Here is an 18261-nt window from a genome sequence, read left to right as displayed (position 1 = left end):
TCTGCACCCTGTGACATTGCACTCCAGCAGTGGCGTGTAAGGTAATGGTGATTGAGTGATTGTTCCCCTGACCGCTGGCACACACTAACAAAGCCCATGGACACACACACACACACACACACACACACACACACACACACACACACACACACACACACACACACACACACACACACACACACACACACACACACACACACACACACACACACACACACACACACACGGCCATTTCTCTAGATCATCCCATCTGTCACCCGGGGCAGTAGTACTATAGCAACCAGCCTGGTAGGCAGCCAGCGGCCTCGTATGGCCTCACATGGCCTGCAGATACCTTAAGCTATAAATTCTTTAAGTTCTTACATAATCCCCCATTGCCATAACTCAAGGTTAAATGAAAAGTTAAATGATGCTATTTGCATAATAGCTCATCATAACGTCAAATTGACGATGTACTTGCATTTCACCCTTCCTGATTCTTATGTCTTCTATTAAGATATAGTATGTGTTTTAATCTAAACTGACTTGAAAAACAACCAGCTGATCACTCAACATGTGGAGTTTATAATACTTATATTTTTGTTTAATTTGTTAATATACATTTTTTAAGCTGTTTTCCCCTAAAGCCCTATATGTAAATTATTGCTTTCTGAACACACCGACAAATTGGCTTTTGAGCTACTGAAAACAGAATCTTGCTTTTTGTCACTTACACACTCTAAACCAGGGAAGCTATTAAATATAATCATTCAATTTATATATTTAATATCTTATCACAATATGATATTTATACTAATACTAACTTGAAAAATTTCATAACAAAGAAGGACTACATTGAGAAAGAGTACCCAATACCCCGAGCTCTAGCATGCCATATCGTCGTATTCCTCTTACTTAGTGTCCTTTACGCAGCAGCAAAAATATAAATGCCGATATCCTCCTCGTGTCCCTCCTGCTTCACAGCGAGTCAGAGAGCAGGAGGTTAACAGTGGTCCTGAGGGAGCGGAAGCATTGCAATACTTCCTGAACACCAGCTCTGCCCCATGGGGCTCCATGGCCTGCATCCCTGGCCTGCTGCAGTAAATGGAGCATACACCACCTTCCAAATGAGACCAAAACAACGTAGATGAACAAACGTTCCTTTTGTCAAACGGCAGCATAGATACAGTACCTGCCAACCGATCCCTGCAACAGCGATAGGCAAAAAGGAATACAGTACGTGCCAGAAAAGTTTACTTTCAAAAACACTTTCTGGAGCGTGGAATTTTAAGTGTTCAGGAGAACAATCTTTGATTCCCCCGTTTGCTCATTATTTTGTCCATGTAATTAAGACTTTGCATCGTAATAAATCCATCCAGGGGTGTTGCAGCCTTGTTGAAAGCGCAGGTCGCAAGTGACGCAAGTGGAGAGCGAGCGATTCGGGTTCGACGTGCCTGGAGGACTCGCACCCCCCGCAATTTTAACTGCATTTACCAACACCGCACATCGAGCACCGGGGTTCCCGGGGCGGCGGGGCGCCGGTGGGTTGGCGTGGGGGGTTGCGGTCGGCTGTTGGGGTGGCGGCCGAGCGGGCCCCCCCTGGGTTCTGCGCTTGCGTCTTACGCCTGCGCGCGGGGGTTGTATGTGTACGCTTTAGTCTCCCCGTGCCCTCTGAGACTGGTTTATGCCTCGGTGCCGGGCGTGGGCGTTGCTTCGGGGGCTCCTCTGGGGGCTGCAGGGCAGGGTGCGCGGAGCTATCCTGCGGTCGTGGAGTGTCTGTGTGGCTGCGGGACTCAGGGGTGGCCGCGGGGGCCTTTTCCGCCTCTTGGAGGCGCTACGATACAAAACATACACCAGCCCTAATTGGGACAAGTGCGCTCACTGTTGGACGCGCACACACGCCTGGTTAGATCCTTCTCCTTCTCTCCCTCATTTACTGCCGTAGCTATTTTAGAACGGGAAATCTGTTGAAGTCCGACATATTTCTATCTCTCCGGTCATAATGTCCGGTGAAAATAATTCCCCCCAAAGCACAATTTGAATAAGTGCCGGGTGATTAGATGAGAAAACTCCGCGGATCTGTTCATTTTCGTGCTCGGCAAGTTGCATGGGAAGCCAATCAGTTTGGGCGATCTAAAGCTGACTTTTTACCTCTGACCAATCGCATTTGTCGATATAGAACTAAGCCCCGCCCCCTCCCTCGTGGACAGGTTGCACACACACACACACACACACACACACACACACACACACACACAGCGGAGCAGCAGCGTCTAGAACTCTGAGGAGAAGCAGAAAGATGGCGTTTGTTGGATATTTAGGCTCCGACCCAAAGCAGACGGTAAATATTCATTGTGTAAAATATGTCGATGAGACGTCCCGATGAAGACGGACAACACCAGAAATGTTATTAATTAGACCTACTTGCCATATTTATTTTGTTTTTGGTTTGGTGAAATGTTAATTAAAGCGGCTGCACTTGGTACTTATTGTTCACGAACAGAAATAATAATAATAATAATATTCATAATTTTTATGTATTTATTTTTAAAATGGTGTTAACTAACTGGACTTTATTTTGAATATTCAATAAAAAATATTATACATCTACATGCCTTGACCATGTCATTCTCTATATAGCCTGCTTTTCAACAGATTTTAAGCTCAATAAACACGGATTATATTCGACTGGAAGCACCAATTTTTTCAAACAGAAACCCTGGTTATTTTCGGATGTTTCTATGTTTATGTATTTGCAGGTACATGTTTGTTTCAATGTTCATTTGTCTCACCTGTGGTGATTCTCCCCCTTTTGGGGAAGTAATGATGATTAGTAGTAGTGGTAGTAGTAGTAGTAGTAGTAGTAGTGTTAGTAGTAGAACGATCTTACCATGTTTTGGTCTATAAACAGACCAAAACATGGTAAGATCGTTCTCTAAAAAGGGGGATTGGTGGTGGTGGTGGTGGTGGTAGTGGTGGCCAATGCTGATACCGATGTGTTCCGAGTTCCTGTGAATGTAGCATCACTTCCTGCTTGGAGCGGTTCAGAGAGCATGTCTTGCAGATGGCGTTGTTCTCTCTGATGTGAAAATGAGTCGGCAAATATACTTTGGCGGGCCCTAATACACCTGGGTGGCCCGCCAAAGTAAAGTCGGTGTGTCGGAAACACTGGATGAACATCGCCCACCGCTCCCAGTGAATGTCATCTCATTTGCCGATCAGTGTGTTCATTGTTTAAAATGTCCTCACTATTTTGAATGCAAACAGTGATTTCCTCAATAGGTAAAGTCATTGGTGTCAAGGGAAACGGTAAGCTGTAATTCTTCTTCCAATTTAGCTTTGTGTTCAAATACAGCTTGTTTTTATATCAATATAATGGTGGAAAAAAATTAAATCTTGCTAAATAATTGGATGAACTACACAGGTAGATTCTGTGGGAAAGCTTAAAGCAGTGTTTCTCAAATGGGGGTTCTTGTACCCCTAGGGGTACAGCAGGGGGTGCTCCGAAAAAAAAAAAAAGTGTTGTTTATAGATAGTGTTTAAAAGAAAATCCCATACGACGTACATACAGTGAGTGATTTATGTTAATTTTCTTCTTTTATTTTTCTTCCAAATGCCAGTGAAGGGGGAACTCAACTGAAAAAGATCATAGATGGGGTATACTTCTAAAAAAAGGTTGAAGACCTACAAGGACATGTAATTGGCGATCGCATTGGCCCAAATATCAACAATAAGTCAAGATACCGACAGTTAGTAAAACCACTGTTCCCTCATAGTACCTTGGGGTTTATTGATTGCACACCGCTGGGTACGGAGACCAGAGGGTCTGCGAGGTCTCTTCCTATACTGTTGTTGTGAAGTCTACTCGGCATGATGAAACAAACTGTAAGGCCACGCAGTTTACACCGCCCGCGACACGTGTAGCGCACACATCTTCTTTGAGAGAGGACGAAAGATGGAGGGGGAGAAGGCGGAGGGAAAGACAATGCAAGAGAGAGAGGAAGCGGAAAAGAAGAGACGGCGCAACCATCACAGGAATGACCAGAGGACGGAGGCATGGCTTTACCTCCACGCTGCTCCCCACTAACAGAATAATGGATTTCAACCGGGGATGCAAATTTGAAGGAAGGTCCTACATAGGATAGTCGTGAACCTTAACAAACAAACGTCGATTCATTGATGACATAAGAGGTAATGAGGTCACCAGGGGGTGGCGCCATGGTGCGTGGGGACCTGGAGGACGGAGATTTTGTGACTCAGCGCGAGGAGCGTTTCCCCAGTTCTTTTCCATTTCATTTAAAAATGGAGAAGTTGGAGGAATATGAACGGCCCGTCTTGGCGCGAGTTAAATATTTTAACTTTTTTGCCGTCCCCCGCGATAGAATGAGCCGCATGTTACGTAACGGATCAAGTCTGGTGCGGACATGGACCACGAGACGCTTATAAAAACACTAAGCATTACTACAGTTCTGAAATATGAACAGACACTAAATAATTGAGTTTTATAACTTTTATTGGAGTCATCACCATAGCAGCGTATCGCTTGTTTCGTTTTGCCGTCGTACCTCTCCCTCACTCCGGGGCTTTTTTTTTGTTGTTTGTTGTTGTTGTTTTTGTTTTTTTCTCCACACGTGCCGTAATCCCCATCCCGTGTTCCATCTGAACGCGGCATCGGTTGTTGAGGAACAATGAACAGAGTTTCCTCCTCGGCATCGAGAAGCTACTTCTACTACTACTACTGCTGCTTCCTGCACCTTGTCGTTCTGGTAAGTACTACTTCTTCCCCCGAAACGCCCTGCACCCCACAAAGACACCCGCTCATACAATAACAACGGTCATCCCTAATTTCAATCCTCGCCGTTGTCTGTAAAATCATCGCTTATTCGAGCGACTGTTTTTGAGCAAATTCCAGTTTTGTCGAGGCTTTGGGGGTTTGCAAAACACATGCAAACGGTAGCAAAGCAGCAGCTATGATGCTGTACACTGATTCAAGATTCAAGATTTTTTATTTGTCACATACATATACATACTTCCATACATATATGCAGTGAAATGTAATAACTGCCATAAGGTGTAAAATATTACTATCAAATGCGATGATTATCCAACTCCTCTGATTTTGACTGAATGACAACATGGAAAAAGTGGGAAAGTCAAAGGTTGTGTCAAAAACATTTTCAATCTTAAATACATAAATAAATACTAAAACAGTTGGATATTGGGTATTCAATCCAATATTGATGAGATGGCTCATGATACAAATCTTATGAAACATTTCATGTAAATTGAAACCAAGTTTCCAGTATATCGCTATAAATGTAACATTTCACTTGATTTGTGATATTTTAGGGTGGTATTTCATTCGAGCGGAAAATTGTCGCATAACTTCCAAGCCGAGTATCGACATTGCAATTTTCAAATCAGTTCACAAATGTAATGATTATAATTGAACAGTATTGAGCATAGATTTTTTTTAAACCAAGCCCTAGCGATCAAAGGCATTGCATAAATATGCGGCTTTCGATACGGGCTGCCCCGTCAGTACTCTCATCGTGCAAACAAATCGAGTGGAAAGGAACAACGAGCCTTGTGTTGCTGTTGTTGTTGTTGTTGTTGTTGTTGTTGTATTTTACCAAAAAGCGTGTTCATTTCCACCCGAGCGCAAAAGAGCGGCTAGACCAGCCGTTAATGCTTAAACTGACGTAAAACACCGTGAAGAGCCAGAGACGGCGGAGCGCGACGGCATCGAGTCCCAGCCGATCGCTAGAGGCCCCGATACCCCTCGGTGTGCTGCGTGCGTGTCGCCTTGGTGGGAGTCCGTGGGAGTCAGTGGACTGCGGACCCTGCGACGGATGTGTCATCGCCAGGCCTTTGACGGAGGGGGAGAATGTTCTACCTCTCTCTACTCACTCTCTCTCTCTCTCTCTCTCTCTCTCTCTCTCTCTCTCTCTCCTCCTCTCCTTTCGCTTATTCGTTCTTTGTTAATGTCACTGAGGTCTGCCCTGCAGCGTGCCTACATGTGAGAAGCATTTTGTCACTTTCTATCAATTGCCACCCCCCAACCCATGCGTTTGCAAAGAAGACAGGCTTACATAACGATACGAGGAGGACTTGGCTAAATGACAACTATGCTGCACGACTTCCCCTTCCACCCCCCCACCCTCTCTCTCGCTCTCCCTTTTTTCGCTCTCTCCAGTTTTGTTTTTTTTAACCTGATTTCTACACGCGCTCTCTTTCTGGCTTTGTCTTTTCACACACGAGCGCAGCCACATACAGGATTATGAACTCTCGTACGGGTGTCACCCGTGCAAGATCCTGTCTCGGGTCCCTGCTGCCAAACGCAGGTAGATGTATTTGCTCGCTGACACGAGCATCAAGACATCAACCCGGCCTCTGTTTGTCAAATACGAATACACCAGAAATACATTGTTGTCTAATTCACTGTGTTATTAGTGTCGCTCTAAAATACCGCCTTTTTGGGAGGGGGGGGGAGGTTTAAATCACATGAACTGAAAAGCACTGAGAAAAAGAGATTAACATGTTTTGGTAGAGAAAGATCTTGATTGCCCTCTGTTGCCGCAGCAGAGAAATGCAAGATCTCCCCCTTCAGTAGTCGGTCCAGTGTTGAAAATCCCGCAGAGGCACCATGGTGTAGCTCTGGACGCTCAAATTGGATATTCATATCCTCTGAAATAACGGTTTTGCCCTGGAACACAGGAAACACTTGTGTTTGATCAGTTTCTTTGGCTAATAAGCTGCTGTTTTCAGTGAGATACTGCATGAGTATTCAGGAGCCCAGTTGATGCTCAGCATCCAACATACAGTATATCATTCTTGTGCGGACCTCAAAAACATTAAGAAGTCTGCCCTCTGCTGTTCGGTTGAAGTAATCACACCTCAATGCTCTGCCATATAGAATCCATTGACTGGCCTCTCTGATCATTTGATTCAATTTAAATAGCTCTTAAAAAAAATAGCGGGGAATTAGACATCCCCAGGAAAGGGTGTATGAGTTGTATTGATCCGGGCCGTATTGATGGTTCCCCCTTGACAGCAAAAGAAATAACAGAATGAGCAACGGTGGAGGAGCTCCAGCATCTAATGGTTAGTTAGATGAGAAATCAATGTCCCTTCTGAGGGAGCAAAATGCATCCATTTAATAAAATTACAGCAGGAGGTCGTCAGATAGACCCTCTCAAAGAGCAACAGCGTAAATGGCAGGTTGTCAGATGCAACGCAACGGACAGCAAGGGAATAGTAGAACCAGAAGAGACAGGGAACAGGTGCTGTCTGGAAAAAAGCAATCTGCCCAGTGGACCCTGTTGGATGAACTCTTTCTGTTTCTGATCATTTGTGATGGCCTTTTCTTTTCACTGTGCTTATGACAAAACAAGGGGAAAGATAAGTATTATACCCTCGCCGGGCCTAAATCACAAGAGAATGAGCTGGGTTACCGAAGCGATCGGGGGGGGGGGGGAGCATTTTGCGCACCTGTCTCCCTCTCCGATGGTACCGACGATGCGCACGGCGGCGACGGGATGCTCGCGGCCGGCGCGCCAAAACAGTGTGTTTTTATTCTAGATGTAGGTTATTTTATTTTACGTCTCCTTATGGAAGGGTATGGAAGGAAACCGTGCGTAATGGGGACACTTTCTCAGTGACTCCCGCCCCGATCGCCCCCTTCCCCATGCGCCGTGCGCAGAAAATAATGTCAAGGAGTCTACGAGTCGTGCCCCTTTGCTCCACACTCTGTCCCCACGTTGGTTTATTTGGAGGAACGGGGCACGGCCATCGGGGCGCACGGAGAGCCGTGTTCCATTCACACATATAACAATGTATTTATGATTCCCCTTAATTATAATTCCTCATTGAAATGTTATCCCTGTGCATTCTGTAAGAATCTCAGTCGACTGACGGGTTTCCGACTGATGATTCAACTCGTGGACTTTCAGCCCGAGCAATAAATGTAATTTTCCCCTCATACAATGGAATCCTTGAATAATAAAAAAATAAAATAAAAATCAACATACCTTTTTCTTCTCCAATTCTTCTTTGTATTTAGCATTTGACATTAGAGCTATAGATAGTAAATAATACAAAGGATTGAATACTGCCTCCAAAACATTTCAGTCAATCCTATTTTCTACATTTGTTTTGGTATTTTGTTTTCTCTTTTCTTAGGTTTCTAAGGTACGCTCATTGTACCGTGACACGGGTACTTGCTGGTAATTTTGTAATTACCCGGTGACAAATTTGTATGTTACTGGTACAAATGTGGCCTTTACAGGGTACTGCCGGCATGACAAGCCATTGTTACTCTCAAGGCACGATGCTGTACTTAATTACTAAGAGTGTATACACATTTATATTTTTTATTCAGATTACATTGTCTTCTTCCAGAGAGATAATTAATAACCCTCCTACTATCTCCTTTTTTTCTGATGGGACTCCCTCATAATAAACCTGAAAGCCTCTGCTGGAGCACCAGTCCTCCCATGAAGCACCAGTGGACACAATATCTGTGTTTACCACTACACCACTGAATTATTCAGAAATCAAAGAGTCTCTCTTGTATTCACACAGCATCAATGGTGGCACGGGCACAACAAGGACTTTGCATGCACTGCCATTCATTCACACACACACACACACACACACACACACACAGAGACACACAGACACACAGACACACACACACACAGACACACAGACACACACAGTTCTCTTGATCTTGTAACACAGAGCGAGTCAACAGCCTTTTGTCAGCTTGGGATGATCATTGTTGGCCACCAGTAGATTGGTTCCAGTCTTATTTGGGTTATAATAGCAGTGACAATAATAACATGAATAAAAGCACGGATTACAACAGAATTTTTAGTCTAATGAGGAGTAGGACACACAGGGTTAGCCATGCCTGCCGGGTCCATTGGGCTGCTCTGGGTTCCATGGAGACCGGCCAGCAAAACAAGGACAAGTGTCTCCCCAGTGGACCGGACCCACTGTATTCCCTCACTTTGTTGGAAATAGCATGAATGAAAGTGGTTTGTGTAATTCTACTTTGTTTTTCATGGCGAAATTTCACAATGTTCTCATGCATCAGGCAAGCAGCCTAATGGGCAAATACGTACAAAAGGGATGTCAAACGCATTTCACACATTTCAGTCTGACGCACATCTTTTCGGCAGCTCGGGTGCAGAGAGGTGCAGGTTTATGGAGCCTTTAGACACGGAAGCACACAAAGATGCACGTAGGCAGCTGAGGCCCTGACCTGGGTCATAGAGTAGGCCTACATAGGAAAAGAGGAAGAAGATTGTGACCGATCCCCCCTTTTTTATGTCATGGCTTTCATGAGGTCACTCTGTTCAGCAGAATATTTGACCAGAAGGAACGGAACATGATGACACAGATTCAACCGCTGCCCTTAGTTGTAGTAGTAGAGTATCTTGCAGTGAATCACCAGGGATACATAACAAAATACAATTCCAAATCTTTCCGCCCCCCCCCCCCATGTCTTTTTGTCTGCTTCCAAAATATTGGTGACACATTAAAAACGTGATGGAAAACGTTTGAGGAGGCACACCAAAATTCGGACACACGGGGACAATTCACACACAAACACACACAGACGTCATCACAACACACATGCGTAAACACATTCGCACAAAGTTGGAAGTTGCGATGGGCACAGTCACCGCTCGGCTGAATAACTGCAGCGGTCAAAGCCAAGGCCAACAGAGGGCATTCAAATGCACTTCTCTATAAAGGGAAAAACCCAAATCTCGCTTCAATAGGTCCAAACGGAGCTGACACACTATCTCAAGTTCACAATCACTCAATTATTCATTTAAAGAAAAACTATGCTGCAATGGAAAATATACCACAAATGGGGTATAATTAAATGCTTCTTCAACCTTTTTACCCACCAACTAAAACTACTGAAAGATAAACTCTGATATAATTTTTTTTAACCTAAACATTACTTTTCAATCTTTGGGAGTCAATCCAACCACGTTCTTCGGCCGACTGTACTACCTTTTGCCGTTTGGTGTGCAGCAATCAGCTGGAGTTAGCCTCTTTATACTGGATCAATTGACTGTTGACTCCCATCAATCAAATCAATCAAAATCATTTAAATCAAAAAAGGTGTAGTGTGGCGGACAAAGGGGCGTGGTCAAGCACCGGCCCCCTGCCGACGACAGCACAGTGCCCTTTCCCGCGGCCGCCAAGCTGCCTCGAATCGGCGCCGATCGGTCCGACTCGAGGGAGGGAGATTTCTTAATGTTTGTCTGTCTTGGCAGAGGGGAGCGGCGCACGGGCTCGTCAGCAGCCCGGCAGCGGAACGCCATTCCTCCCGATGATTATTATCATCATCACCATCATCATCATCACTATAATATTCATCATTATCAATTGTGATTGATACTTGTGGCCAGCGTACCTTATTGTTCAAGGTGATAATAAAAACTCTTGCCGTGTTGAGCCGGTAAAAGGATATAAGAAGCATAAACCTCTTGAATCCTGAATTTAACTAAACCCCTTTGTAACATCTTTGAATAAGTGCTGCCTAATAAAATTCTAGTGATTCAAATGTTCATTTCTTGATGGTTTAGAGTAACATTCAGCAATGCAACACTTCCTTATTGAAATAATACACTTGCCCCACATTTATGCACACATATCAGAAACTGAAAACAAATTATTTCCTATCTCTTGCAATGCATATCTATTCCTGTACAAGGTGTATATTAACATTAGCAATTATTTGGATTCGACAAGATAAAGATAAATAAAAACTTGCCAAACTTGTAGAGCGAGAACAGTTCATAAAGGGACAATTTAATAACATTCCAGGACCCAGCAGAAGGCCGAAGACGAACCGGCCGCGCTGCGGTGTGATATGCTACACCTCACCTATTCCTAGCGGTCCCCAATCTAATAAAGATATATCTCTGCACACCTCTGCAAGGTCAAGGGCATAGATCAACGGCCTGCTGGGATTGCAGACCAGCGGGCTGCTTCTTCTCCTCTTGCAGCATGGCGTCATCAACCCCCGATGGCTATATGAGCAGTCTGAGCCTACACCCTACGGATCAATAGAAACCCAATCACTGGTCCAGGACAAGTGTGTGTGTGCGTGGGAGGGGGGACTTGGATACACACTAGGATAATGGCACGACAGGAAACTGCCAACAAGGTAGTGATTACATCGACAGATTCAGACTCACGCACATGCATGGAAAAATATACATGTACATTAATCGCCTTACCAAGAGCATCCAGACGCATGATGCTTCTCAATAGATTCTACAATATCATCCATACAGGGACAAAACCTTTGAACCATTCCTCCATTCTGATTTAAAGTGCGGCACGGCCCCGGCGTTAAGCGCGCATGCTATAAGCATTAGCATTCACTCAGTTGAATCAATGGAATTTTCCCGGAATTGTGAAAGCCTTGCCGAACAAATTTACAAAGGGAAAATATTCCCGTACGCCAGCAATAGCTTGATGCCATTATGGTTGTGCTCCATCTCAAGTGTTTTCACCTCACTGCAAGACCATTTTGTGAAACATGGGTAAAAATGTACCGTCACTATGGCAACCCCAGGCGAATTGATGCAGGGACCAGACTCTCCACAAGACTGCGGCTGAGTGAGAGCATACCATGTATGAGTGGAAGTCCTCCCACAAAGCACTCCCCACCTCTAAAGGCGAAACACGAGCGGGCGGTGAGAAATGTTCCTCGTAGCCGGGCACCAAATCTATCTCCGACCAACAGCCTGACTGACATGCGCACGCAGTCTAAATGCTGAGAACCGCTGACGAGGTATTGCGTATGCAGATATTTCCGCTCCGGGAGAACCACCAGGGATGTGTTGAGGACGTGCGGCCGCGGGAGGAGACAGAGAGGAGGACAGCCGGACCGGTAATGAACGGCGTCCATCCCTCGCCCGTGCGGCTGCCTGGGTTAATTGTGGCCATCTGCCAGCCTTGTCTCATATCTCACCTTAATGCTCCACCCCTGCCATCTCGGAAAAAAAAAAAAATGTGCTGACGGACGGCAGAGGGGGTGGGGGGGGGGTGGATTTCAATCCACCGGGAAAATGGAACGGCGTCGAACGCTCACTCACAAAATCTCACAGGGTGTGCCAAAACAGAGGTCCATTTCATTGTGAAGGTTATGCAGAGATGTTACTGAGCTTACAAAGACCGGCGGCAGCAGTGACAAAGTAACGCACCAATCAACTGAATGTCAGCCTGAGGGCCGCTGGGCTGGCAACACGGCGAGGAGCCACAAAAACGCAGGCTCCGCATCAGAGCATGCACGGGATTCCCTGGGACGCCCTGTCCATTCAACCAAAATTGCATCAGCACACCGGGCCCGCGCGGTGAAGCGAGCGCGGTTTCGAGTACATCGACCCGTTTGCGCGGGAGATTCTATTCGCCGCGTGACGGGACGCGAGCGACTGCACTCTCCTCCGGCGCCGCCAACGGGAAGCACCCTGACGGTGAACACCTCCGTTCCCGGCCAGGGCGGGAGCTTCCCGGCCACTTCCCACCCGTTCGGCGCCGCTGCACTCAATCGAGTCGGTCGCCATCGAGAGCTCGAGCGGGTCGATCGGGTGAGCTGGTCACGGGCGGAACCACGACGCGGGGTTCACGTGAGGCAGGGAAAAGGAGGAAAGGGCTGATTGGCTGACTGACTGAATGACTGATTGGCTGGCTGACGCTTTTGTGTGGTTTGTCGAGAACTCGTGAGGCATTTCCACCCAACGTAGAAAATAATGTGATGGACTGCACAGTCTAACGGTCCAACGTTGGACATTGACTCATCTGACATCTCAAGCCAACACGTTGTATAAGTTTGGTCAGATATGTCCGGACCCCGACAGATGAGAAAGAATAAACTTTGGGAGCTATGACTCAGGTGGTCTGGGAGACCTGGGAGTGCGGAGCAGCTATCTTCTCTGACAAACATATTTTGCAGCCAGGCAGTTTCGTTTGGCTCAAGTGACGCCGCTTGGCCGCGGAACGGGTTAAGGATTTGATGAACGTGACATTTTGGCAGTTTGCACTTTACCGCCAGGGGGGAAGAGTGCGGCATGCCAATGGAGCTCCGCAAGCACGAGTCATGGAACACTTCGCCCAAGGGGGAGGGGGTGACATCTAGCCCCCGATTTGCTTTTGTTCAGGGATGCCCGACGTCGAAAGAAAGACCAACCGCGACAATGTGTTGGACGGGTGCAACCGTGGAAGCGCGTCGCAACCGCATCGCCTGCGTGCACGCTTAAATTGCATGAAACAGTGTTAAAAAAAAAAAAAAAAAAAAACCACATCTCTCTGCAGAAGGTAAACAACCATGCGTGCGATTTAAACATTTTCCCCGGTGCACCTGTGGCGACAAGTGTGGTTTGGGGGGGGGGGGGGGGGGGGGGACGCTCACTTGTCGGATGACACGGTTGTGAACCCTGCTGGGGCTCATTTAAAATGCACCTCACACACACACACAGACACACACACACACGCGCGTGCGTGTGTGTGTGTGTGTGTGTCGGGGGCAGCGTCATGTGGGGCTGTTAGCATGTAGCATGTGGCTAGCAGCCTGCATCCAGGATGGAAGGCAGCATCCCCCCCGCCCCCCTACCTTTCAGCACCACCACCTCGGCGTTGGGCTCCGGTCCGGGCTCGGGCTCCGGCTCCGGTTCGGGCTCGTCCCCCTCGAACAGCTGGTTCACCTCGCCCTGGATGTCCGAGGCGCCCCGGTCGCCGTCGCTCTTGGACACCGTGAACCTCTGGCTCATGGTTCCCCCCGTCTCCTCGTTCGCGGTCGCGGTGAGACAAGCGACGGGCAAGACCCCCCCCCCCCCAGTCTTTCCTGCCGGCTACCTTGAGGTCTTCGTGTGGTTGGGGGTGGGATGCTTCACTGATGCCGAGGGACAAGCGTAGCGGGGAGATCTTGGTTTCCTTCTCCCCCCCCTCCTTCCGTTGAACACCTGTGAGCGGCCGCCCGGGTAAGTTTGGTCTCCACTACTCCGTCTGGAGGAGAACTGCGGCTTTTTGTTCTGGTTCAGCGTGAACACATCAACCGGTGTCTGGTAGTGGCGCTGGTGCCGAGCGCTGCCGGGTCCTAACGCCGCGGCGTTACTGTCGAGTCTGCTGAACAAGCCTCGGCGTATTCCTTCGTCAGGCTGTCGGCGGTTGTTTCCCCCTTTCCACCGTACGACCTGTCAGTCACTTGTTTCCGATGTCATGTTAAATCCGGCGTGCAAATTATTTTTTCATATCATAGCGTCCAATTTGCCCAAAGTCTAAGCCCAGATGTGTCCATAGACATAACATGTCATGTTTGAATTTGCTGAGTGCATTGGTTTTGATGTCCTGGATAGTACACTGGTGGGATATAATACTGTCACTCGGGATGTTATGTGAATGTGACATTTAAAAAAAAAAAAAAAAAGAAGAAGAATTAAAACTAATCACACCCCTTGGCTAAGAATTTGGCTTTTTGTGAGAAGGGGGGGTTGGTACATTTGTGCCGGGTGTATGCAGCCTTTGGAATTCTATTCAAATCGTGAGTTGTGCTTATTAATTGCCAACAAAAGAGCAGCCGTGCTTCGGGGCATGTCGCTTTTCCTCAATTTAAGTGTGTGTGTGTGTGTGTAATGATTTGTTTGGCGCATGCTTCTCCACAGGGATGTGCGGAGCACCGGGCCTGTTGTCTGCTCAGAGGAGGAGGAATTTGAGGATCCAGGGTTATCACTGTGAAAGTTGACTGTCCATCATCTTAACTTTCAAAGTGTGTATGATTACTTTCTCTGTTGGTGTGTGTGTGTGTGTGTGTGTGTGTGTGTGTGTGTGTGTGTGCGTGTGTGTGTGTGTGTGTGTGTGCCTGTGTGTGTGTGTGTGTGGGTGGGTGTGCTGATACTTGGAATTGGTGCATTCGCGACGGCCAAGCGCGTCGCAGCGTTTTCCGTGTTTGCTGTGGGACCGCGGGTGGGCAGGGTGCCCACGGTGCCCAGGGTGACATTTTGTGACAGGGGCAGATGCCGCGCTCCCTCTCCCGTCTCCGCCCCACCCACTCTGCGTCATGAAATACGATTTGAGAGTCCCATACAGTGTGAGGTGTGTCCTGTAGGCCCGACCACTACGCCGCAAATCTCCATTGAGATACCTCGGCTTATTCAGAATTCGACAGCTGGACTTTTAACAGGAAAACGGAAAAGCTCCCAGTTCTCCTTTAGAAGTGATTTTTCGAGTCCTCTTACTCGGATACAAAGCTCTAAATGGCCTTTGGCCCGGCCTACATCACAGGATGACTGGTCTTCTCTGCTCCATCTAGGGCCCACAGGTCTTCCACTGCTGGAAGTACGACACTCCACTGTTAAAACTACCATCCCAAACTGGGGAACGAGCTGCTGAGGAATATTAGAGAGGCAGACTCTGCCAAGGGCTCTGGAGCCAATGCTGAAAGCTTTTTCTTTTCAGCTCAGCCCTGCAATTAGTCACCTCGGTTGTATTTCGATCGATTTTTATCATTGCAATGTTTAAAAAAAGCTTGGGGTCCAAAAAGAAGAAAAAAACAAGTTTAAGGAAGACAGAGGTAAGAGGAAAAAAGAAACGGGACGTGATTTGTGGCCAACGGTGTAAGAAAGCCACGGTGAGTGTTTATGAGCACGTGTGTCTTGGAGCGTGGAAAGAAGACAAAGACAACTGCAGGTAAGGAAAGTTACATGACAGTCAAATCCAAGAATCCATTGAAATGAGAAAATAATTTGCTGAGCTTTTTATTGTATTTATTTTATTGTTTTACTTTGTAAATGCTTTTTGCTTTGCTTTCTTGGCTTTTATTGTCGCTATCTGATGCCGTGTATGAAGGGTGATATACAAATAAAGATTATTATTATGATTATTATTATTATTATTTATTTTATTTTTTTTACTACCACTACTATACTAATTTCCACCTGTCCAGTGTAAATTGTGCACTTACATTTAGGGGCATATGTTTTGTAATGCCAAGAGTTTATGCATTTAGTTTTTAATGACGTTAATATTACATATAATTCTATATGATACAATTCTTGTCCCCAATTATTGAAACCGATTTTAATTGATGCTGTTTTTTCCATTTAAATTTCAATTTATTTGCTAGATCCAATCCAAATCCCAAATCCAATTACAGTGTGTGCACATAATTACCAATTTGCATAAATCAGTGCTGCAAACGATTACCAGTTACTTTGTTCACACCTAAGTGTGGCAAAGAAAAACAAATCGTACATTTTGCCTTTCCTCACAAAAGCGCTATTGAAAAGCTTAATTAAAAAATTCATATGAATAGTCATTTGGGGCTACGAAAGAAAGACAGAAGATATGAAAATATTTTGGACACAAATTAAAAGATAGTAATTGTTTTTCCTTGCGTGACAGAATTAGCTTTAAATGGATCTTCACATACACATTCCCTTTAACAGGTGTAAAGTTCCCTCAAAAACAGAATGCAGCAATTGACAAACTCATTTGTTCTGCTTACATTTCAGTTTGTAGACCCTTTGCATCAAGAATGTACATATTTTACTTCGATTCTAATTCTAAACTATATGTGACCCTCAATAAACTTTGACAAAAAGAAACGGCCCTTAATCCACTGATTCATCCAATGCATTTGTTCACTAAACATGACGGGGTGTTCAATGACTCACTCATGCAGCCAAACACTGTCCATCAGGAGGACATATAGAACAGAAACTTCTCATCCGTAATCAAATGAACTTATCGGTGCCGCATTGAATGGCATACAAGAATGTGTTAAAGATCCATTACATTGTTCAGAATACACTTGAAAATACCAATGTAGCTCATCTGTTGGTAAGCGCCGTTCAGTCTTTCCACAAGGTCCGTGACAAAGGAGTCATCAGCATCTTCCACGTCAGGGGTTTTGCATTTTTCCAAGTCTTTGCAACCAAAGGGGATGGCGAAATACATATTTTGTATTATAATTTTAATATTGTATAACATTCATTCAACCCAACACTGCACCCACACCTAACATTCTAGTCATTTATGTTGAACGAGCCTGAGTCCTTGCTCTACTGTCGTACGGTGGAGCAATGTAACACAAATGCTGTTACCTATAAGGAGAGCTTAATGTTTCTTATCAGTTTGTGTATTTGGGTTAATGTTACTCATAACGACACAGTTCCCATCAATGCTCTGCATCTCCATACCTTACATTTAAAATAGCAGAGCGACCGGGTAGAGGTCAATTTCCTTACCGTAGTCTTTGTTGTAGATGTTTAGCTCGGCTCCACCGTGACACTGCACCTGCTTCCCAAACTCCTTCAGCTCGGCAGCCGTGATGACCTTCCTCCTGCCTGGTGGGGAAGCCATATATCTCATGTGTTGTGTGGCCGACTCACTCGCAAAGTTACTCTGCCTCTTCAGTCCAAGTTATTCGGAGGTTCGGTATGAACAGCTGCCCTCTCTGCTTCAGTACGGAGTGTTTCATCGTACTAATGTTCTGCACACGGTGGTTAACTCGATTTAACAGGTAATGTTCGGAGATGTCAGCGATCGTATGTCTACTTACTTGGTATTCTATATTATACTTCATTCTTTATAATTCCATCGTATTCCTCCAGTTCACTTACTTATCAGCAAAAAGGTGTTGGCCCCTCCTTGCTTTATGACACGGCAGTCAGGACAACTTGTTTGCAGAAGCACCTCGGGAGGTTCGGTCGGGTTGGCTGACGGGCGGAAATGAAAAAGCGTGATGAGGAAGCTGAAGCAGGGGAAGTCAACGAGAAGGGAAGCCTCAACTACTGTGCCGCTCGAAAGAAGGGAAGGAAGAAAATCCACAAAAACACAAACATACATTCGCTCACATTCGTTTGCGCATTTGTCAATATTTAAGCCGTGTTCGCACATCAGCATTTTGGTTTTGTGTCCGTCCACATTCAGGGTGAGCGGATGATTGATAGATATAATAAAGAGCTGCATACCATTGCCGTCTTTATCAACTGATATCAAAGTGTTGTTCCTTTGGATGACTCCCTCCGTTTCATTGCCGCAATAGCCGAACCTGGCCAAAGAAAACAGTCGCAAATTTCATTACCACATCAGGGTTCGCTGAGTTCGGCGCTCGGGGATTAGAAATTGGAGACGATTCCAACAGTCAGAGGACACAAGCAAACCAAGCGTTAGGGATGATACTTACATTCCCACGATTAAAGTCGCTTTATACTGGTTTGTTTGGTTTACCCGGACGATGTCCACCGAAAT

General features: G+C 45.9%; 1 protein-coding gene across 3 annotated transcripts in view; it reads right to left on the bottom strand.

Annotated features, from left to right (window-relative positions):
• The window catches only part of slc12a5a (solute carrier family 12 member 5a), a gene marked incomplete at both ends in the record, with an annotated part of 163653 nt that extends 149872 nt beyond the window's left edge, over nucleotides 1-13781 (bottom strand). For all 3 annotated transcript variants that reach the window (XM_080001484.1, XM_080001485.1, XM_080001486.1), the window contains one exon: nucleotides 13625-13781. In XM_080001484.1, the coding sequence (XP_079857610.1) occupies nucleotides 13625-13781 (157 nt within the window). The remainder of the gene's footprint in view (nucleotides 1-13624) is intronic.
• Nucleotides 13782-18261: the final 4480 nt, after the last annotated feature.

This window comes from Zeus faber (genome assembly GCF_960531495.2).
Source record: "Zeus faber genome assembly, chromosome: 5".
NCBI classification, from domain to species: domain Eukaryota; kingdom Metazoa; phylum Chordata; class Actinopteri; order Zeiformes; family Zeidae; genus Zeus; species Zeus faber.
This window is presented reverse-complemented; position numbering and strand designations above follow the sequence as displayed.